Source organism: Vulpes lagopus, chromosome 4 (assembly GCF_018345385.1).
Source record: "Vulpes lagopus strain Blue_001 chromosome 4, ASM1834538v1, whole genome shotgun sequence".
NCBI lineage: Eukaryota > Metazoa > Chordata > Mammalia > Carnivora > Canidae > Vulpes > Vulpes lagopus.
Genome location: NC_054827.1, coordinates 49,165,794 through 49,189,622, shown reverse-complemented (window position 1 = coordinate 49,189,622; position 23,829 = coordinate 49,165,794). Strand labels below are relative to the sequence as shown.

At 38.6% G+C, this 23,829-nt stretch overlaps 1 protein-coding gene across 1 annotated transcript in view; it reads left to right on the top strand.

Moving 5' to 3' along the window:
• DGKI (diacylglycerol kinase iota) overlaps positions 1-23,829 on the top strand; it is a 427,088-nt gene that overhangs the window by 332,561 nt on the left and 70,698 nt on the right. The window contains 4 exon segments of the mRNA XM_041753541.1: positions 5,979-6,048; positions 8,208-8,248; positions 9,144-9,271; positions 11,521-11,643. Of these exon segments, the coding sequence (XP_041609475.1) occupies positions 5,979-6,048; positions 8,208-8,248; positions 9,144-9,271; positions 11,521-11,643 (362 nt within the window).

Sequence of the window (23,829 nt, the reverse complement as noted above, 5' to 3'; positions counted from 1 at the left end):
TATTGTTCCATATCCTTTGATGCCAGACAATGGAGATGAGTCTGAGTGGGAGCTGTAGGTGGAAGACTTAAAGTGTCAGGAAGGCATGAAGGAGAGCAAGAGTCAACAACCTGCTGCTCTGTTTGACATCATGGCCACTGGCCTTTGTGTAAGTGGATTGCATGATTCAGGAATGTGCCTACTGGCACATCTAAGCTACACCTCAATGTCGGAACTACCTGAAAACCCTGCCCCACAGCAAAGATTGCTAGCCCCACATTTCCAACTTGAAAGGAAAGGGTGTTCTTAACTGTGAGCTGACCCTTCCATTTGCTTTCCCAACTATTAATATCTTTTGCTGTCTTCACTACCAGGCTCCAGGTCTTTGGGTAGCTGACTCAAGATCCTTTTCCCAAAGTCAATGGCTTTTGACAATATCTAGGAAATAAAGTCATAATTAGAACAGCCATCTCTTGAAAAATAAAGATGTTGAAATCTGGTAAATCAAACATATAGCAGCTCCAAAAATTGGGCTGAGAAAGTAGCTTGAGGGAACCCAGGGGGTTCTTACTGCAGTAGACAGCATCTGAAGACACAGTCCAGGCTTTGCTCTTCTTTATGACTCTCATATCACATGCCTTGCACTTCATTAGCTTCCATCAATATGAATTGAAAAGACTGAATAGAATTGTGTCAAAGGAATAAGAGTAATGTATAGCTGGGTGATATCTGACAATCCAAAGCAGCAAAAGAAAAGATAACAATTTTGGTGAAAATGGGTGAATATCAGGCATAGTTACTATTGAATGAGAAATATTATTGAATATGGGAGAGGACAGATAGTAAAGTGGATATTCTGAAAAATATTGTTATTGGTGACAGAAGACACGCCTTAAAAACCACACCCTGTACTTAAGGCAAATATATAGTATCTGATAGTGTGAAAAGAGGTGTTAGGTGCAAGCATCAAACCAAGGATAGCATGGGTTCAGCTGCAGTTTGATGCCATTCTTTTTTGTGTCCACACATACAGATCTGTCCCATTTCTCTCTCTGAAATCTGGATTCTGAGCACAAAGACATTTATGGATAGGATAGTTTTGTGCTGATGTAGCACCATCTGAATGATCCAGTCTAAAATGTGGTCTATGTTCCATAAGCCCCAAAGGCGATTAAAGGTCAGAATTGTTTTAGGTTAAAAAAAAAAAAAAGGTCTCAGCTACCCCAGCATTCCTTGTGTAGCATAACAATATCAGCATATCAACATGTGCCAGCCCTCGGGTTAAGCATCCCACCTGACCTTTCATTTATTTCTCAAAAGAATCCTTTATGATATGCTGTGGTAGCCATTTTATAAATGAGGTGTCCATTTATGGTCAGCAGGTGGTGAAGCTCCAGGATTATCATGTGCACGAGCTGGTGCTCTCAGCCACCAGAATTCCTCTGCCTTTGGGCTTGCTCCTGGAGGTGGATCATGTACCATTGATTGTACTATTGTTCCTTCTCATCTATAGAGCTGCCTTTCCTAAATACCTCAAGGACAGAAACCTTTTTGTCATCTCATTTCTTAGTCAGATGATGTCATCCTTACAAAAATATCAGTTTTTCAACCCACCACTATGTCAGTTGACTTGACTTGTAGATATGAAGAATTGATAAGTGTGATTATCTACCACTGTCTCTTGGGTTTCATTACTAAATGGTTACCATTGAAAAATTCCTGGTACTACATGGATGAGATTCAGAATTAGGCGGTTTCCTACCTAAGGTATATCTTTTTCCTGAATTTTCAAACAGCAACCATTGATGAGGCAGCAATGACACGACAATTCACAAGATGAGTTTTTTTAAAAATGGACTTTTGGGGGAACACAATTTCTATTAAATCTAAATGTAATATAATCTCAAAACAAGCAATCTTGTAATGATCGAAACCACAGGTCTGAAAAAGTAGATGTCAAACAGTCTGCTGCCTATTTATCTTTTGCAAAGCCTGTGAACTAAGAATGGTTTTCAGATATTCAAATGCTTGGAAAAAATGTTAAAGAATATTTTATAATTCACATAAATTATGTGAAATTAAATTTCAGGGTCCACAAATAAACTTGTATTGGAACACACATACAAAATCAGTTTTTCAAAGCAGACTTTCTCGCTAAAAGTAGCTCTGGGCTCAGTTTTTCAACTCAAGTGAAATACAACAGCCTCAGCCACCACCAGATTTCCTGTCCCTAGCCTGCTCTTTACCTCATGTTCTCCCTCAGATCTTTTAGACATCAACCTAGCACCCAGCTGTGCCAATTAGCTGGATTTCTTTGTGTCTTATTTTATAGGTTGTTGGTGTATTGTGTGGATATGTTTTACATTTTGTCCATCTGCTGCATTGAAACGTTTTAACATTGATTTCAGGTAATCTCTAACTTTTAGGGAACTAATGCAAGTGAGATTCTTTCATCTGCATATATATGTGTGTGGGCTAGATTAGATCCAAGGGGAAAATTTTGTTGAGACTTGACTGCTTCTATATATCTTTTGATATGCAAAATTTTGAAATAAGTAGTTTAATTGCATTGCACTATAAATTCTTCCCATATTGGGGTAGGTAATATTTGCATTTTTACTTCAGAATTCAAATGCCTTTTAACATGGGACTTCATTTTATTAATAACACTCTTCTTAAAAGCTCATATATATATATGTATACATATTTATATGTGTGTGTGTGTGTATATATATATATATATATATATATTTATATTTATGAACAAGGTTGAAAGAGCTTCCTAAAAGGAGGGAGAGGATGCAAACCTAGTTCAGGGAAGCTACGCCAGAGAAATTAGGGCTCTCCCTGTGCATTGGTAACCATCTCTTAAAATGGCAGGTTAATCTGCACATGACCAGGAAAGTATCCAATTATTTTTCCAAGACATTTTTCTCAGATCACTTTGATAATCTGTAGAAAGCAGTGAAAATGCATGTACACATAGACATCCTGAAGTTAGCCTAAAATTTCAGGGAGTTAAGGATTGTTGAACTTACTAGAGGATCCATTTGAACCTATTTGATGTGTTTTAAAGATCTCTATTCTATGGCAGCCAGTGTATTTTCACAGAGCAAACTGGTACCATTCACTTTACAAAAAACCTCTTTAAAGCAGTTGGGTTGTAGCAAATGCCTGTGAATCAAGGTATAGAGAAAATAAACAAAAAAATATACAAAATAAATACTTAGGCACATGCATAAAATTCTCCTGACACACAGACCCTCATACCTAAAAACGTATACAATTATACCAATATTACTTTACCAGTCTGTGGTAAGCTAGTCAAGTGGCTGAGGCAATACATCAATCTACGTTTTATTTATTTTTTTCAATCTGCATTTTATTAAGCTAGACTAAATAATATCCAATATTCTCCAACTTGAACACTCCAGCAATAACATTATTAATCTTTAGATTTTTAAAATCACAAGTCATGTATTTCTGTGTTCTTTCAGAGTAGATTTTTACCTAGGGAAATTTGATTTTTGTATATGATGCTTTCTGTAGTACATTTGACCTCAAATTTCAGAAACTATCCCTAGTGTCTAAGTTATGTTTATTTCTAGAGAAGACAGCCATGTTTCTATTTAATATCTTTACTTAGCAGCTTTCATAGTTGTCACTAAATATTTCAAATCACATTTAAATTTCTTGACTTATTACATTTGACACCAAGCTGACATGTTGGTAACTTTACATGTTTTATAAAAATATATTAAGAACCTTAAGTTTCTTTAAAACAATGTATCACATGTGTCAAATGTAATTCTCAAAATGTTAAATATAATTTTCATGCAAAGAGGTATTGATCACATGTCAGGATTTCATTTAGTGCAACCAGCAGGATGGCAAAGCCAGTTCAGAAAAGAGATAAATATCTCTGTATCCATAGCTATGTATATACTATGTATATGCATAGAGATATATGTTTATCTATCCATCCATAGCTATATCAATTCTACATATATAAATATAAAGTTTTGTTGTCAGACCTGAGACCAGTTTTTTCTCTATCAATTATTTAATTTGTAGAACCATTCATATTAAAAATTCCCTATATTCAAGGTTTCTAATAATAAAAATGGATTCCTCTTGTTAGATCTATGCTTTGAAACCTCTAGTGTCCATCACTTTCACCTGAAACATTGCTGGGTTCCACTCCCAGAGTTTCTATAAACTTGGGGTGGCACCTGGGGATTTGTATTTCCAACAAGTTTCTGCCTGATGTTGCTGTTCTATGGCTCACACTTTGAGAACCACTGATCTAAGCATAGGCTTTGCCTGAGGATCAAGTGAGACATGAGGGAGTATTGATCAAAACCCAAAAAAGTCAATGCAACCTCTGATTAGTTCTCTTATTGTTTGTCCTGTATTATTCCTATTTCCTTCACCTGTCCCCCTCTGTACACAAGGATCATCCAAGCCCAGCCGCCCTCCAAGGATGCTCCCTATATTTGAACATCTCAGATCCCTAATATGGGTCAGACTCCCACTGCCTTCTCCACAGAGACATAGCCTTCTTCTTCATTTGTCCTATTTCTGTCAACGATTTCAAATTCATTATAAGCCAGGGCTAGCATGCTCCAAGTCATGTGTTATAAACTGGAATGTGCTTTTTATTTTTAAATTATCATCAGCAGAGCTTCTCTTAGGATAGATTTTTAGTCTTTGAAAGCTTGGAATTATAAAGAAATAATCCATTCTGCTTTCAATCTTCCAGTTCTCTAGTCTGTTCCTCTGTGATGTGGCCTCAATTCCTTGTAAAAAATAAACACTTCAGAGACTTCTGGGAAGCTTGGGAACTGGTAGTAGTGTTAAATCAGGAAGGATGCTGGTCTTGACGATCTCTTGGAAGGGTAGCTTTTGAAGAATGGTGTCAGAAGCCAGCCTTCTAGAGATTCGGGCCAAAATGGTGAAGAGGCAGGGGATATATTAATGGCATGCTTCAGGAGTTTGGCAAAGCAAGGAAGGAAGGAAAGATTTATTTTCAGGAGATGTAACAAGATCAGTTGAAGGGAATTTGTTTTGGAGAAGGTGAATCATTGAAAGCAGAAAAGTTAATGAATTTCTGGGTAGGGGGATGAGGATTTCGGTAAGAATACAGAAATAAAATTTGAAAGAAGAGGATAATCTGGAGACTAGATGAAGTGGTTAGCTTTGAACAGGAAAGAAATATTTTTATCTAAGCCTAGAGGAGAGAAGATAGAGGCCCTCAGGCTTGAGATCACACATGAGAGGGAGGGAGGGTCAGCATCTTAGAAGCTAAAAAGCTAGAGACTGCTGGGGTGGATGAGGACATCACTGGCTAAGTCAGCGTTGAAGAGATGTTTGTCATCAGCCAGCTTGGCAGAACTTTCTTCCTCCACTGCTCTGCACTCAGGGTCAGTGCATAAGGTTGAGGTAATGATGGCCTCAACATATGAGGTTTTCTTTGCTCTCATGCAAGTTGCCCTGTATAACAGATGCTACTCTAGTTAAAGGGATTTGACGCTACATGTGGATGGCTTCTTCTGTTTCTTAGATGCCCCAAGTCCATTCTGGCCAGTAGATGAGCTCAACTCTTTCCCATTTTGTGCTAGTGCCTTATACCTACAGGGGAAACCAAGGTGTAAATGTCAGCCAGCTGCCACTAGTTCCTCAGCCTCAGCTTCATGAAAGGAAAGAAATTCCCTAAAGGAGATAAATGTCCCAAGTTATATCATTTATGAATGCTTAATACGACAGTTGAAAACTTCCTGGAAATTTCTTTGTGGGAGTTTTAAATGGTTCTGTGTGAAATAATTTATTTGAAAGCAGAGCCTCTTTCTAGTAAAAATACGATTTGGTTTCTCACCAGTGCTCAGGTTAGGAAAGGATGCTCTCTCTTAGAAGTAGTTGATAGAGTACAATGAGGTTAAATCCCCCAGGTCAGTCAAATGGAGTAATGGAGTCAGGAGGATGTATGTGTCTCTTTCCAGGACCATGAAACCTCCTTCCCCAGGGCGCTCTCAGCTCAGAGACTCTCCCCACGGTGGTGCTTTCTAGATGGTGAGTATTTCTATATTTCACGGAGTGGTGGGGGTTGCATAAGCAGCAGGACAATGCATTGATAGATGGTGCGGAGTGGACCCTGGTCTTCCAAGGGATTATTCAGAAACCCTTCATGTGGCTCTGTGTGATTGGTATTTGCATCTCAAATGATGTGGACTTGTTGATGTTGCAATATACTTTCCTGACGTCATTTTTCTCAAAGAAAGTTGGTTGACTTGGGCTGAACTTCTCAGCCTCAAATTGCCCAAGTGGACATTTCCCTTTCTGTGTCCCCTCCCCTTTCCTAAATCATGTTGAGTGCTTGTCATAAATACAGGCCAGTAGATGGATCCAATACACTGGGGATACGTACTGATTTCTCTGTTGTTTGCTTATTGTGGAACTTTCATATGTTTCCATTAGCCATCATTTCAGTACAAGTATACATTTTTACAAAAATCAGAAATTTTCAGTTGCATTAGGATCTGCTCTCCTGAGCATGACCTATTGAATGCATAGTATTTCAGGTATTTTCTGACTGACTGGTTAATGGGTTCATTTTCCATTGCAAGCATCCCTCACTCCCTACTTGCTGCCCAATTCTGTTTTTCTATCCATTAGTTACCCATATTACAATCCACTTCTGCTTACCTACTGCCCATTATATTGACTCCATGGTATCTCTCTTGTCTACATGGACATGTGGTTTTCACTGTAGACATTTCATTGGTTGACCTGGGGATGCATCTGAGAAGATATAAATGCACACAAGAGTATGACAGGATGTGTGAGTATGCGAACAGTACTATGAAGATTGAGCACTTGCATTTATATCAGACCTAACCCATGTGAATCATGACCTAGGTTTTCATTAAGAGCTCGTCACCTACCTCTGAAGAAGAGAATTTACACCACTTTTCCTCTGGCTCCTTTATTCCCTTGTGATGAGAAGCACAATCATGTATTTTTTTCTGAATTCACAAAAGACTTATATTTAAGAAAATTTTGGAAACTTACTTGAATTGTTCTATATATTGTCTGTTCTGTATACACTCTTAGATAAAATTATAAGTGTTAATACAGATATTCATTATACTCTATAGATATAAAAAACCTTTAAAAGGTGATCACACTTATGTTTAACAAGAACAAAGTAGAATAAGTCCTTCTCAGATAGATTTTACTCCCCTGCTGCTTTTAGGGGGCAGGGACCATGATCGTCTTCTCAACTCATTTCCTTTGGAGAGAAGCTACTCATTAAATATTTATGATTTTTGAATGATCATTTGCATTTTGAGTTATTCCCTCTAGTACTATGTACTTTGTAGAAAATCTATTTATAATATTTGGACTCTGTTGGAGAGATTTAAGTGAGGAGGAACATAATTCTTTTGAGTATTAAGAATAATCAGGATAGTTTCTAGAAACTCAAAGTTTGCAGTTTTTCTCCCAAGCCACAGATGTAGCCCAATCCCTTTTAGGAATGCTTAAATAATTATTTTTTCACTGTTTTGGCTTTCTTTAGACATGGCTTAGGGACTCAGCCTTGAAGTGAAATGAATCCTTCAATACCAGATGTGGTCCCTGGCTCCGTATCTTCAAGATTTTTTTCAAAATGAGAATCATTTCCCTGAGAAGTCTGGCTACCTATAGGGATTTTTCACACCAGCCCCCCAACTTTATTTACTTAATAAATACATACAGAGTCCCAGCTCTGTTTAAGGACCTGTGTTAATGTCTGAAGACATAAAAGAGTAAATGAAACAGAGACCTTTAAAGAGGCAGATATGTTCATCTCATAGTTGTTTGTGAAGATGGTTTGTACAAGAAGAATAAACAAAATGTAAATGTGAATAAAGGTAGGAGCAATGAATTCTCTCTGGGGTAGGGAGGAGGGGACCGAGGAATGTTTCACAGAGAAGGTAGCATTTAAGTTGGTCCTGAAGAGACAAGTAAGATTTAGTTAGGGAGATAATGGGGAAGGGCTTTCTAAGCAAGGACATGGAGGACACAGCAGACATGGAGGTCCTGATGTTTCTATGTAGACTTAGGAATGGGCTAGCAGTAAGGCAGGACTGGAATGTTAAGATTTTGGTGGCATAATATGAGAGAAGGCTATGAATTTGGTGCCAGTACTCAGGACTCTGAATGCCATATGCATTTTTTTTTCTTCCTAGCAACTTCTGCTGATCGCTTTTACCGAATAGACAGATCTCAGGTAAGCTTTCTTGAGCCTAACACTTTATTGGTAGCTAATCTTATACATTATTTTCTGATGTAAACCCTAAAACATTTACAAATTCTGGAATGGCACTCATAGCCGAAGCTATGAGTTTTCTTATTTGTCTTCACACATGTTGTAATCTGTGGACTCAGGATGATGTGGCTTGACCTTGCAGATGAGTACAGAAAATGACTAGGTTTGTAGATATCATTACCTGCCTGCGCTCTAAATTTTCTCACACACTGCTACTTTTACTGCTTCCTAGCTCAATTTTATGGCTTTTAAAGTTTATTTTGGTTAACAAGTTTGACACCTCCAGTATATATTTATGCTACTTACTTGCAACTCATCACTTCCCAGAGTTCCATAATGAGAAAAAAAATGCTTATGCCCAATGATAATATGTGTTCTCATTGTCCAAATTCTCCTGAAAAAAAGAAAAAGGAAGAAGAAGGAGAAGAGGAGGAGGAAGAGAAGAAATAATACAGTATGGAATCCAGTGATAAAACTAGTTGTTAATCATGTCACTTAGTTTGGCCAGATCCTGGGGGTCCAAGTCCAGCTTATTGCACAACTCATGCTGGACCAAACCGCAGGTGGGGTATCATTTCTTTGTATTTGAAAAGAGGCAAGCCCAACTCTGGTCATACCTGACAAGATCCTGGTCAAGTAGGAATCCCAGGCCAAGGGGGCTTCACCAGCCTCTTCCTCCCGTGTTGCTTCAGGGATGGATGTCCACAGGTCAGACCTCTGAAAATGCACTTGGTCTTTTGTTATGTCATAGACTTTGATTATCTTTCAAGATCAAGAAGGCTTTATTTTGTTACATATCCGATGATAGATTTGAGCATCCTGCCAATCCTCTGACAGACTCCTTTTTCTTCCTTAGGAACATTTGCACTTTGTGATGGAGATTTCCCAAGATGAGATTTTTATTCTGGACCCAGATATGGTGTTGTCACAGCAGGCAGGGACACCTCCAGGAATGCCTGACCTGGTGGTGGAGCAAGCCTCAGGGTGAGTGTGCCTCGTTTTTGGTGACATGGTAGCGAGGCTGGCCACAGGGTGACATCCATATCTGACTTTGCACTTGGCATTTCTAATGACATCAAACTATCTTAAGATACAGGTTTTCTTGTTGTGTCTCATTAGAGTGTAGCATAACTGGTTCCATTATATGTCTGTCTTTTGAATGGCTGCATAGAATTATTCTTTCCCACCAAGATTTGTACCATGTCTGAGCCTTCTTTACACACCATGTCTACACCTCTTACCAAACCATAAAGTGCTAGTATTTGCATTTGTGTGTATATATCTATAATGCTTGTATTATCCAAAGAAAAATGGGCACAAGTGGTTTGACTCTATGTTCCTCCTCCACCACTTCCTCCTTTTTTTGCTATATCTAAGCAGCTTAAGACATAGATTGTATAATAATAACTATGATGTATCAAGCACTTATTATAAGCCACCTACTGTCCTAAATGCCTTTATTATATCCTTGCCATCACTTCATAGTAACCAAATCATCAGAAGTGCTCTGTGCTTATTTCCTGATCTGTAAAATAGAAATGAAACCTACTCAGAGAACTGTTCGAAAATTAAATGAATTGATACATGTGAAGTGTTTGGGATAGTTTTTGACACTTGCTAGACACTAATTAAATATGATGTTGTTAAAATTATCAGCCTCATCACGGTCATGTAACAATGCCCCTGTGCATCTGGAACTTTTATTACCCCAAATCCATAGATAACTAAATTGAGGCTTAGAGCATTCTTTAACTTGGCCTGTATTGCATAGAAAATGAATGGCAAAATTGAGATTTGATCCCAAGTTTTATGCTAAAGCTTATGCATTTAATCACTGCTTTGAGCCACTAAAATATTATTAATATTTCTAGGTTATTTCAGCAATTCCAAAATATTTATTTAGAGAACTTTTTATGTGCCAGCCACTAGTATAAGTGCTTAAGAAACAACAGTGTATGGAAGGGGAGGAGGGCGGGTGTTGGAGGGGAATGGGTGACGGGCACTGAGGTGGACACTTGACGGGATGAGCACTGGGTGTTTTTCTGTATGTTGGTAAATTAAACACCAATAAAAGTTAATAAAAAAAAAAAAAGAAACAACAGTGTAAAAAAACAACCCCAAAACAAACAAACAAACAAAATCTCTGCCCTTGTGAAGTCTAATGAACTTTGATGTCTTACTGGTATATGGAGGCCAATTAGTTAAAATAAGGATTTCCCTGGAAAGCACACACACATGTGCTCAAATAGCATTTGCAGATTGTGTACACACACACACACACACACACACACACACACACACCTACCATATAAGTTGACATGTTCACTTGAGGTAGCCCTTATGCCTTTTTACTCCTCTGCACTAATTTATTTGACCATTGTTGCCATTTCTGAATATCTCCCACTCTGCAAGGGCCAGCTGATATCACTGGTATGTATCAAGTCAAGAAAAGACAGAAGTAGCATGACAGGGCAAGTATATAGTTGTGTTTAGGAAGCCAGAGCTAGTGATATCAGATATGTTTCCCTGGGCATCCCAGAACGTGGTGGAAAAGCCCATCTTCATAGTCCACATACTGTAAATCCAGTGTGTCAGCTGGAGGGAGGAAAGCAAGTGAGATGTTGGGTCCTCCTGCAGGAGCAGTGGGCACTAGAGTCTCGGTGTCCTCCTGCCCAACATGATCTTGGCTACAGTCTTTGATCTGGGAAAGAATCAACTCATCCTGCCACACTCATCCTGGTCTTTGTCCTTCTCTATATCAAATAATGGCCAAAAGAAATGGCTTTGTCCTGAGTTAAACCTCTATTAGCCCCAGCTCTCAAAACAAAGTAGCCCAAAGTAGCCTGAAAACCCACTAGAACTTCAATCAATCCCTTTCTTATTTCAGATCACTTGCCCCTTCTGGAAATGAGCAAGGACAGGAAAACAGTGAAAAAGGCTGAGCTTTTTTATTTCCCAATTTCAATTTCTCCATCAGGTTCCATTACTTCTTATTTACATCACATTTAAAATTACCTAATCGTGAAATGTAGTCTTCTCATCTGTAAAAAAGGCAGAGGCACACAAGCAGTTCATGATGGTTGAGAAAAGTAAATAATAAATGTGAAGAAGGAGCTAATAGATGAAGATTAATTTCCCATCTCCTGTTCGGACAAGCATCATCTTGAGGAAGAGCAGAGTAGGTCCTGTGGCTGGCCCTGAATGCCTAATGCCTGGTACCTTCCTTCTCCCAGGCTGTCAGAATGGTGGAATCCTGCCCTACGGAAGCGCATCCTGAGTGACAGTGGTCTGGGAACGATTACTCCGCATTATGAGGACTCCGATTTGAGGGATCTCAGCCACTCACGTGTGCTACAGTAAGCGCGCTCTCACTGTTCTTTTCCTGTGCGCCCTGTGGTCACCTGGAGAGGCCTGCCAGGTACCTCGTCAGTGACAAGGGGTCTCTTTCCAGTGCTGCTCCCACGCTGTCTCCTGTGGCACCCAGTGGTTTCACATTGCATTCACTTGGCTCACTTTTCCCAACCCCCGGCTCCTAGTGGAGCTTCACTTTCCATTTCTTTTGCCCCCAAACCACACTGAGACCTCGCATGTCCATCTACAAATACGTTGAACGTCACCAGTGTTTGCTTTACTGGAGTCCAGTGCTTACTAGATGGCCCTATGTTTGCTGCCTCAGGAAGACATGCATGAAAGAGATGATGAATAGTTGGGAAGTGACGTAGCATCTTTTCATCTGTATGAACATCTCCACTTGCTTTTACAACTCTGTTTCATTTGTGTCCAGTTCTGAGCCTCTGGATGTGTGCTCTGTGTAGCACAGCCAGGTGGTTTTGTTGGCTGAAGTGGAGCTGTTCATGTTTCTCAGTGTCTCTGGATAAACGAAGCAGCATCTGTTCATGCTTATGGATGCTTTTTGTTTGTAGATCAGAATAGTCGGTGTGTTTTCTTCTGAGGTCGGATCACAGTCAAGAAGTAGGATGAATGTTGGAGTTCTGGCAACAGTGTTGGCACATTTCTGGCTGGGGAATCTTTTTCTCCCTGTGATATCTCCTTGCAGGAGTGTATTCTAGGTACAGTCAGTGGTCAGGGGTACATTTCTTCCACACTTCAGGCCAATCACCCCATCTCAGAGGCCATATAAGTTGGTTGATTCAAAATTTGTAATATTAGGCTGATTTCCGTTCCTACCCGAGGTCCTAATTGAATAGCGAAAATAGCCTTGTTGCCATGTAGTCTTACCATTTTTACCAAATAAAAAGAGTCAAAGTCTTAGAAGCCTAAGGTTAACTGAAGAGGTGTTGTTTCTAAAGGAAGACCACAGCAATTTTGGTATGACAAAGGGGAGAATAAGTGAAAAATCTGGAGCTCATTACTTCTTTGGTGAAGGCTCTACTCAAATATCCCAGGGGCAAAAGGCAACTTCATTTTAATTGCTTCTCGGCACTACCTCTTATTTTTGTTGTGTGAAGAGTAGAAAGGAAAAAAGTGAATTACCATGGATTTTCCTTTATAATGCAACCATATAGTTAGATTTTGGTCACATCTTGATTCCTTACAACCCAGGGTTGTTTTTCCATTTCTTTTTTATATGAAATTGATGCTTGTAAACCATGGTGAGTCAGCCACCCGTTGATGGTTAAAGACATGGCTATCTAGCTGTGGGCAGATTTATTTGAAAATTAGAGTTTAGCCACAGAAATAGAAATTATGCCTAGGCCAACCAGATGAGTATTGTAGTTGTTCTTCCAGACAAGCTATTTCCAAAAAGTAGAGTATGACCTCACCCTGGTTTCCTGTTTCCTGATTTCCCTATATGGAGTATATTAAAGTATGTATCATGATATGTGAAGTGATTTTTCTAAGGTAGTAAATATCCTTCCTAAATCACAAATAGATGTACTACTTTATATTAATAGCCAAGTTCTTAAAACTCTACATAAAAATCAAATCTTATTCTTTATTTGGGATATATTATCCTTCAAAGATTTCTCTTAATTTTCTTATTGATCTTCACTTGGCAGCTGTTAGTTGTCCTGGTCATTTATACTACCTTAGCTCTCAAGTGCACTAGAGCAGTTACTTAAAAAAAAAATCCTGCCAAATCTCCTTGAAAACAAAGTAACACTCAAATACTCACCTTCTAGTGCTCGAGTCTCCTAGCTGAATCTCAGGGCATCATGGAAGCGAGACAAATTGTTCCCCCTGGCTTCTGTCTGAATCCCTGACTCAGAATACAGGACCATAATAAAACAGTTGTTTTAAATCACTGACAATAAGCAAATACCGTACCCTACCCTCATTTTGCCTATTAATTCTTTAATTTTTTATTATTGTTACTGTGTCCATTAATTCCTTAGAAAGAACATCTCTTTGTTTCCTTCAGAGATCATCTCTGATGCGAAGAGGTATATTTGCAGTTATCAAATAGTTCAATTATATAATACCTAGATATTATGTGCCATGTTAGTAATATCTACTACTGATAGAATGTCTCCTGTTTGCTTTGTGCCATAGATAAATTATCTTTAATTCCTGTAACAACTTCTAAATCTTGCCATTGCTTAAAAGATGAGTAAATTGAGGCATACAGAGTTTAAAATACTCATTTTGGATCATGCAAGATAGCAAGAATGGAAATTGTGGTTTGAGTCAGTTGGCTTGACTTCTGACTTCATGGTTTTTCTGACCATACTGTATAATCTTCCTGAAGGGCTAGTGCAAAGGCATGGTGCCCACAGCTCCACAGCCCAAAAAAGGTTTACTTTGGTTTCTATTTTTTTAGCATCTTTAGTGTAGTGGGGAGAAATATATATTTGCATATATAACATTTTTGCATACATAATCTCCCTATATAGAAATTTTCACTTTATACATATATATTATTATATATATTTAACTACAAATTAACCCAAAAGTAAATATGATTGAGAATTAATTTTAAAGCAGTTTTACTGCTTTTTAAAAAAAGATTGAAAGTTTAAAAATGACTTTTATTTTCAAAAATTATTAAACTATATTAAACTTGTCCCAATGTAAATAAGTACAAAAATTATTTGAAAGCTCATTTGTTCTGTTTCTTAAATTCTACATATGAGCCAAGGGAAAAAGAAATTCCACATATGAGGTAAATGGTATGGAGCTTCCTTAAAAGTTAAAAATAGAGCTACCCTATGACCCAGCAATTGCCCTACTTGGTATTTAGCCAAAGGTACAAACATAGTGATTCAAAGGGGCACATGCACCTCCATGTTTATAGCAGCAATGTCCACAATAGCCAAACTGGGGAAAGAGCCCAGATGTCCATTGATTGATGGATGGATAAAGAACATATGGTGTATATTTACAATGGAATATTACTCAGCTATCACAAAGAATGAAATCTTGCCATTTACAATGATATGGATGGAACTAGAGGGTATTAGGCTAGGCAAAATAAGTCAGAGGAATACAAATACTACATGGTTTCACCCATATGTGGAGTTTTTTTTTTTAAAGATTTTATTTATTTATTCATGAGAGACACAGAGAGAGGCAAGGACACAGGCAGAGGGAGAAGCAGGCTCCCTGCAAGGAGCCTGTTGTGGGATTTGATCCCAGACCCTCAGGATCACACCCTGAGCCAAAGGCAGATGCTCAACCACTGAGCCACCAGGCATCGACACCTCATCTGTGGAATTTAAGAAACAAAACAGGTGAACATAAGGGAAAGGAAGGAAAAATAGAATAAGAGGAAGACAAAGAAGGAGGCAAACCATAAGAGACTCTTAACTCTAGGGAACAAACTGAGGGTTGCTGGAGGGAAGTGGTGGGGAGATGAGAGATGGGGTAACTGGACCATGGGCATTAAAGAGGGGCTGTGATGTAACAACCACTGGGTGTTATGCAACAATGAATCACTGAATTCTACCTCTGAAACTACTAGTACAGTAAGTGTTAATTGAACTGAATTTGAATAAAAATTTTTTTAAATGAGGCAAACCAAGAATCTGTAACTATAGAGAATAAACTGATACTCACCAGAAGGGAGGAGGGGTGGGGGGATAGGTCAAACAGGTGACCAGGATTAAGTAGTGCACTTGTGATGAGCACCTGGTGTTGTATGGAAGTGCTGAATTAGTATATTGTACATCAGAAGCTAATATTACATGTATGGTAAGTAGCTGGAATTGAAATAAAAATTTTAAAAAATTATAGAAAGGGTATTCATGTGGCAAATACCCTGAAATATTATGTTGTTTTATGTTATTATTTGCATTAGGTCTTTCACTCCATAAACAACATAGAGTAACATAAAAATATGTTGTTTTATGAACTTTTTTGTTTATATTATCTTTGTACTTTCATTACCTACATTGAACAATGCATATGCTTTTCAGACTTGCCATTCATTCAATGGTCATATTTTTAAAATATATTAGTATTGATATATGCAGTTTTTAATTAACTCTACTTGGTATAGAATATTGCATCATTAGTACTCCATAACTTATTTCTCCATTTTGATAGTGATTTCTAATATTTTATTATTTTAAAACTGCAGTGAATACCCTGCTTCATTTGTCCTGTGTTGCAGGGTGTATGTGCAGTTTCAATTTTGCTTGATATTCCTATCAGGAATATTAAAAGTAAGTATGTAAAAAAGACCTGAAGAATTATTGTAATATTTTAGGTACAGTTGGCATCTGCTGCTTTCAGCTTTAAAGCCCCAGTAAGTTTGGAGAGAGAGAAAGTCCCAGTTTAACATCATGTTCACAATATTAAATAATCCACTACATTAAAAAAATCAAAAGGGAAATTTTGAATTCCTAGAACTGAAAATACTATTTATCAGAGTCTGCAGAAATCACTAGTCTTACTCACAAAATGATTTATGACTATGAATTCACTTATCAAAGGAAAAATGATTCATACAAATAAAGCATTCAGTTTGATAAACTGGGAAAAGTATCCCAGAGTAGAAAACAAAGAAATAAGAGGGAGGAAGAATCATAGAGACAGAAATCAATGACAAAGAGAAACTGTGGAAGGAGCCTCGGTGTCCATCGAAAGATGGGTGGATAAAGAAGATGTGGTTTATGTATACAATGGAATATTACTCAGCCATTAGAAATGACAAATACCCACCATTTGCTTCAACGTGGATGGAACTGGAGGGTATTATGCTGAGTGAAGTAAGTCAGTCGGCAAAGGACAAACATTATATGTTCTCATTCATTTGGGGAATATAAATAATAGTGAAAGGGAATATAAGGGAAGGGAGAAGAAATGTGTGGGAAATATCAGAAAGGGAGACAGAACATAAAGACTCCTAACTCTGGGAAACGAACTAGGGGTGGTAGAAGGGGAGGAGGGTGGGGGTGGGAGTGAATGGGTGACGGGCACTGGGGGTTATTCTGTATGTTGGTAAATTGAACACCAATAAAAAATAAATTAAAAAAATAAAAAAAAATGATTAACCAAGACTAAAATGTAGGTAAGAGACAAAAAAGTAGGTAAAAAGGTAGGTCAGAGACAAAAATCCTGAGAAGACTGATTTTTAAAATAGTAAATTTTGGAGTTACCTGAGTGGCTCAGTGGTTGAGCATCTGCCTTTGGCTCAAGTCATGATCCCAGAGTCCTGGGATTAAGTCCTGCATCAGGCTCCCTGCACGGAGCCTGCTTCTTTCTCTGCCTATGTCTCTGCCTCTATCTCTGTTTTTCTCATGAATGACTAAATAAAATCTTAAAAAAAAAAAAAAAGTAAATTCGGGAAACAGGAGGAATGTAACTGCAGTGCTTTCCCAACTCATCCTCCCTGGCTCCCCGACCTGCTCACAGTGGCCTTTTCCTTTCTAAATTCCAAATGACCTAACGCCAGGGGTCTCCTCAAAGTTGTCTCTTACTTTTAACTTTTATTCGTAAGATCCATCATCCTCCCTTCTACTTATACACAGTCCTCTAGGAGAGAATATAATTCCAATGAAGGACGTATAACACATCTAGGGTCTTCAAAACCTATGAAGATAGTAAAAAACAATCTTTAAGTACCAATTTTGAGATAAATTAGGTAGAGACAGTTGACTTGCATTCTTACAACTAGAACCATAATGAATTTGTCTTTAGGTTCAGAAAATATTTTCAGTATCTAAGAAAGTTCTATTTAAAATAATATGATTTTAAGTAGATTCTAGAAACATATCAGCTCTCATCATTAATCATACCACCAGAATTAGTGACAAGGCTATATTTCATTTTGGCAGAAGGTTTGTAAGGAAGGAATTAATGGAAATTATAGCAAACAGAATCTTAGTCCTAAGAAAGAGTTTTCTCAACTTCAGGATCTGAGATTTGGAAAAAAAAAAATAGCACTGAGTGAAAACTATTATGTTCTTTTTTTCTTTTTTAAGATTTATTTATTTATGAGAGACACAGAGAGAGAGGCAGAGACATAGGCAGAGGGAGAAGCAGGGTCCCCGTGGGGAGTCCAATGTGGGACTCGATCCTAGGACCCCGGGATCATGACCTGAGCCAAGGCAGCTGCTCAACCACGGAGTCACCTGGGTGCCCCAACTCTAATATATTCTTAATAAGTTATTTTTTGAGAAGGACAGACTTAACCTGAGTCAGATGGGTTAAGGGAAAACCGGTAAAGGGACTGGGAGGTATTTAGTTTCTGAAAAAGGATGATCTTTTTGAAATTTTTATTTATTTAGGGTTATGCAAAACCCCCAAAACTGACTGAAAGAAGTACACTTTTTCTTAGTGTCTTCAAGTCCTAAATCGGAAAGAACTAAGATAAAGGTCACACAGGTAAAAACAGAATATCCTGCCACGTGACTAAGACAAGAAAGAAGAGTGTAGTGAGCTACCCGAAGGCAGACGTTCCATCCAGACATCTGTGTCTAGGCAAGTATCTATTACCTGATCAACTCAGCAGGGCTAATAGATCCTTATGATCTGCAGTCTCTAAGAGATAATGTTATCAAAAATCAAACTATGATGTATCTGGTCTGATTATTTTCATTGGGATTCCAAGAAACAGGCTGAGTCATTCAGTTAGTCATTCATTGATTGAGCAAATAAATATTGAGCACCTTCTCGGTAAGGAACTGTCCATCTGGTATATGTATATAGGCGCACACTCATACATACGTAGGCACTGAAGAGATAAAACTAAACAAGAAATTATTATCTCCTTTGAAGAGCTTATATGCAAAGTGGGGAATATTACACAAATCAATTATTAGAGTTCTCTCTGCTAAGTGCCATAATGGAGATATGCATTAAATGTCCTGGAAATAAGAGGACTAGAAATTGCTGCTTCCTCCAGATTTCACTTTTTTATATTTATGTGAAAAGAATGAGTATTTAGAGAAATAATGAAAATGTTAGCCTCAAAGGAAAGAGGCTTTTTAAGAACTCCAAGCTTATTTTCTCCATCCTTTGTACATGAGCAGATAACTATCTGCTTTTCATCATCATATAACCAGAAATGCTCCTCGAATAATTGAATGCACAGTTTAGCATCACTCTAACTGACATGTGCTTAAGGAAGTTGGTACAACTAGCAAGTTATTTAGGGATAGCCAGGATACCAAATAGTACTTTAGAAATTGGCTTTTCCAAGTGGTCTAAAATTCTGAACCACAATATCGAGAAGATAACCCTTCCTTCCCCTTCCAAAAACTCAGTCGTTCTTGGCTGAACATAGGGTTAAGAGCTGCATTCCCCTCTTGTTTTCTGACTATTTCCTTTACCCAGTTTCTTCGGGAACATTAGGTGATGGCCTGACTCTAATAAAAAGGATAATTGGCTTATAGTCACAGCTCCAAGTTCTCAACAGGAGGACAGACCATTGGGCAGTGATTGGGTTGTGGAAATACCCTTCAAGCTTCACAATCTGATAAGAGGGAGAAAATTAATCTTCTTAGTGGGATGCGAGTTTTGCTGGAATCTGTCTTAGAGATGAAATCAGTGCTGTCTGGATGGAGACACACAGTCCCTTGCATCTGTTTCACTAAGATAGTTGGTTCCCATCCTACTTACCTTTGACTGGTCTAAATCTTGCTCTCCCTGCCTAATCACTGAAGCTGGAAGGGCTCCAGTTTATCTGACATATATCTTCCTTTCTTTTTCTTCCTGCCTTACCTCCAGTTTTTACCCTCCCTATTTAGCCAAGCACATAATGCTCTGTTCCCTTGTGTGTGCAAAATTTTTAATAAGAAAATTTGCTCTATTCCTCTTATAGTTGCTCCTCAAATACTTCTGCATATGGGGGTCCTAAACCTTTTGTCAGATATGGAAATCCTTTTCCAAGTTCGGTTAGTGGCAGAGCCAGACTAGAATTCTTTATGTCTTTATATGTCAAAATATATCTTATTTTGACCAACACTGAAAAAAATCTTGTTAATGTAAATAAGCTCTAATATTAAACATCCATTGGATTTAAAATGACGCCAAGAAATTCCACCCTTCCATTTTTATGAGTTCAAGTTTGGTCAGTGATTACAGCATGTCAGAATATTACTTTAAGCGCTCTTTCTTTTCACTTGCAAAAGATGTGACATTACCTACTCACACTTGAGGAACATGGTAAATGAGGGAAATTTGATCAGACCCTTCTTTAAAGCATGTGAGTTCCTTGGATAGACAAACTATATTACTCATTCTGCATCCACAGCACTTTGCACCATATCTGGTATACCAGGTGTCCCGTAAGGCAGGCTTATTGGATAAATGAATAAATATGGGACGTTAGAGAGAAGGTACTCTATCAAACCAAAATAGAGATGTCTATTTATAATACTGCAGCAAACCCAGTTCTAATCACACACACACAAAAATGTAACAAAATGTTACATTAAATGTTAAACATTTTTGTTAGGCTGTGGAATCCATTTATGTATTTTGTATTTTAATGTAGATCTGTTTGACGCAGGGAATTTACATTAAAATAATAATGATGCATGGAGTCCCTCAGACAGAGAGAGGTTGCTGTTTTACAAGTGAGAAAGTAGAAAGCAACAATGGTGAGTATAGAGAATTATAGGCACTGTTGATGAGCACACAGATGAGATGGGGCCAGGGGGTGGAGGAGAAGAATCCCATCTAGAACCTTGTGCATTGAGAAGTCAGCATGCTCCCTGTGTCAGAGCTCTGGATTTTTTTGGTTATGTCAGTAAGTTGAGTGCTTGAGGAGGGTTTGGATGTTCTTTGGACGAAGGGGAAGAGAGTTGGCAAGTGGGAAACCATGAACGGTCAAAATGTTATGGATGGAAGAGAATTTGGGGATTTCCTAAGGATTTCCAACCTAAAGAGACAGGACAGAGCCAGAGCATGAGGAAATATGGGGACAAGACATGCAGAAGGAAAGCATTTTTTTTTTTTGAGTTCCCTTAACAAGTAGGGAGCAGTAGAAGGAGCCTCTAAGGGAAAACTATCAGTCTTATTTAAAAACAAGACAAAGGGAATTTCTCTCTCCTTCCAACAACACATTCTGCCTTAGGGCATTAAGAAAAGCTGGTCCCAGGTCACAGTCTTTTGTGACAAAAGCATCTACGTGCCATTCTAAAACTAAGGAAATAGCTCCATCTTTCTCTGTGCCCGGAAGTGAGAGCAGGTATTGTTAGGCCAGTAGAGAAATGAGAATTTTTCTTTGTTTTCAGAGGCTGTGCCAGAGATGGAGACTTGGGTGTGTGCGAGAGGGATCTCCTGTCATTCCTCTGTCTTGTGTCCCCTGGGAGTAGCCATGAGCATGTGGCTGGCTCACCATGCAGTCTGGTTTTTGCACATTTGGTGCTCTTTTTTTTTTGAAACTGTTCCTGGTTCTTCTTTAAGGGCTTAACGTTGAAATCTTCTCAGTCTGGTAAAGTAGGAATTTAGGGTGTGTTGAATGGGATCCAAGCTAAAAAAAAAAAAAAAAGAAAAAAAAAGTTGGCATAAAGTGGATGTTAATCCCAGAAAATGATGGCACATCTCTTCTTGAGGGCCCACTTTTTCTAAGCATCAGGATTAAAATTTAGTCAAGTGTGATAAGAATCCTCTCCCAGAGCCTGCTGGGAAAGTGTCCAACCCATCAGGCAATTGTACAGTTTCTGGGGACTCTTATCAATGATCTTTCCTTCCTTTTGGAAAGGGTGCAAAATCCAGAGTTGGGTCTTCTGTGATGTTATTCCCAGAGGGCCCATCCTGTGGAGTCCTTGTTCCTCAGGACACATGCCTTGTCCTTGGGCATCCATAGCAGGTTTTGGCAACAGGAGGAAAGGTGAGATAATCTTTCCCAGAGATTATCCCTTTACAAGTAAGGGTGACTGACAGGATCTGAACTAAACATTTGTTTATTTATTTATTTATTTTAAAGAGGGAGCACAACAAGCTCAGTACTGGCTGCCTCTTGCCCTCCTGCTTACCTCCATAGAGAGGGGCAGAGCACTTGGAACACGGGTGAAGAGGCACTGGGCCTCCTGTTGACTTACTTCCACAACCTGCTCATCCTTTTGCTTCTTTCTCAGACTGCCACCCAAACTCTTATTTTCTCAGTGCATCTGCCTTCGATGAGGTATTGATTAAATCTATTAACAATGTTAGTGATAAATTTGAAATCCTTCTAAAAATACTTGCCCAGGAATCTCAGGTTGGAGGGATATTGACTAGTAATTGCTTGGCTTGCACAGGTATGGGGTCAGGGTGAGAAGGGTTTTTGGAAATGAAGGGGTGGGTATAGGACTTCTCTCATGAACCTCTGGGGACCTCTGAACCCAGGACCATCCCTGAGGAGACCGGCACGAGAAAATTCTCTACAACATGGAGAAATGACTTGCTTGGAATTCAGGGAGACAGGGACCATGTTTTCCCTTTTCCTAACTTTTCTGGCTCTTGTGCTAATCACCAAACATAAGAACATCGACAGCATTGCTTTACAGTTTCTCCAATTCTCTCTTTGATGTTGGTCTTACTCCATAAACCCCTTAGAGTCTCCTTAAAAGTGGGATAAAGTGTTGTAAGTTCTGTATCTCTGACAACTTCTGGAATTGAATTAGGTTTATAGCAATGCTTGATAGTCACATGTGGAATTAATTATTCTCAAAGAGAGTCTGTGGAGCCCACTTTCACATCTTGTTCCCAATATTACTGTGATTTGTTTGTATTAATTTATCATTTTTTCCATATAGGTTTGTGGGGGTTTTTTTTTGTTTGTTTTTTACTATTTTGGGTTGTTGGTAATATATTACGTAGAAACTGTCTTGTCCTTGGACACAGAAGTGTGGGGAGGAGATACTTTTCATATTCTGTTTCCCATGCCAGTGTCTTGAACATGAATTCCCTCTTCTGAGAAGTGGGTAAGGTGGGAGATGTTAATAGAAAAACTTCTGGAATAGGGATCCCTGGATGGCGCAGCGGTTTGGCACCTGCCTTTGGCCCAGGGCGCGATCCTGGAGACCCGGGATTGAATCCCACGTCGGGCTTCCAGTGCATGGAGCCTGCTTCTCCCTCTGCCTATGTCTCTGCCTCTCTCTCTTTCTCTCTCTGTGACTATCATAAATAAATAAAAATTAAAAATTAAATAAAAAATATTTTAAAAAAAAAGAAAGAAAAACTTCTGGAATATATCACCGTTATTTTCAGGGAAAGTGCCAAAGCAGCTTCCAACTCCACTTCTGTCTTTTCTTCCATTTTCTAAAGCTGGATTCAGAAGTCCTTATTTAATGAAAATAAAATTAGTTGTGAGTCTTTGCTCAATTACGTTGGCCCCACAAGGTAGATACTGCTTATCCTGAATATTGTGATATGTGAGAAGTTTCTTCTGTTAACAGTATAATGTGACACTCACACGATTTGCCTTCAGTGCCCAGAGCTTTGTTTCAAATTACACTAAAAAAAAAAAAGTCCATATTCACAAAACTCCAGATCTATTGTGCCTCAACAGGAGCTGTTGGCCAGCATTCACCGAGTGACTAAGATAGAGCCAGTGGCTCTTGGTATCAGGTCCTCCTTACTCATACTCCCTATTGGCTCTCTGCAGATATATCTCCCTTGGTTCAATTTCAGAAAAAAAATGCTTGTCTTATTCCTTTACTACCCCCCCCCTTTTCTAAAGAAATTAAGCAGGCAACTATATTGCAAAAACTGATTTCTAATGTGAAGTATCCCATCTTTTGTGCCTGCACGGCTGTCCTAAGTCTCATATGCAATTATTTTCATGTCTCCAAAATGCTAAAATGTTTCCCAGGAATGTTCATATTTTAGGCAATCAAAAGTGTGATGGACAAGTTTTCATGTTGAATGAACTTGGTCGATACTGGTTTCTTCAGCACCGTCTCTTCATCTGTTTCTTCCCCTGTGTCTACTGCCCACTTTTGTCCACTTGTCCTCATCTTTACCAGTAGATTTCAGAGATGCCTTTCCTTTCATCTTGTTGCAGTTCTTAGGCATGGACATTAGGTGGCAGTACAATTTCAAGCTCAAAGGGCCCTCAGGGGCTTCCTTCTCAGCAAATTGCAGAGGATGGATAGGAGAAATCCAGTTGTTACAAGCTAGTGTAACAACTAAAATACAGTGGTATT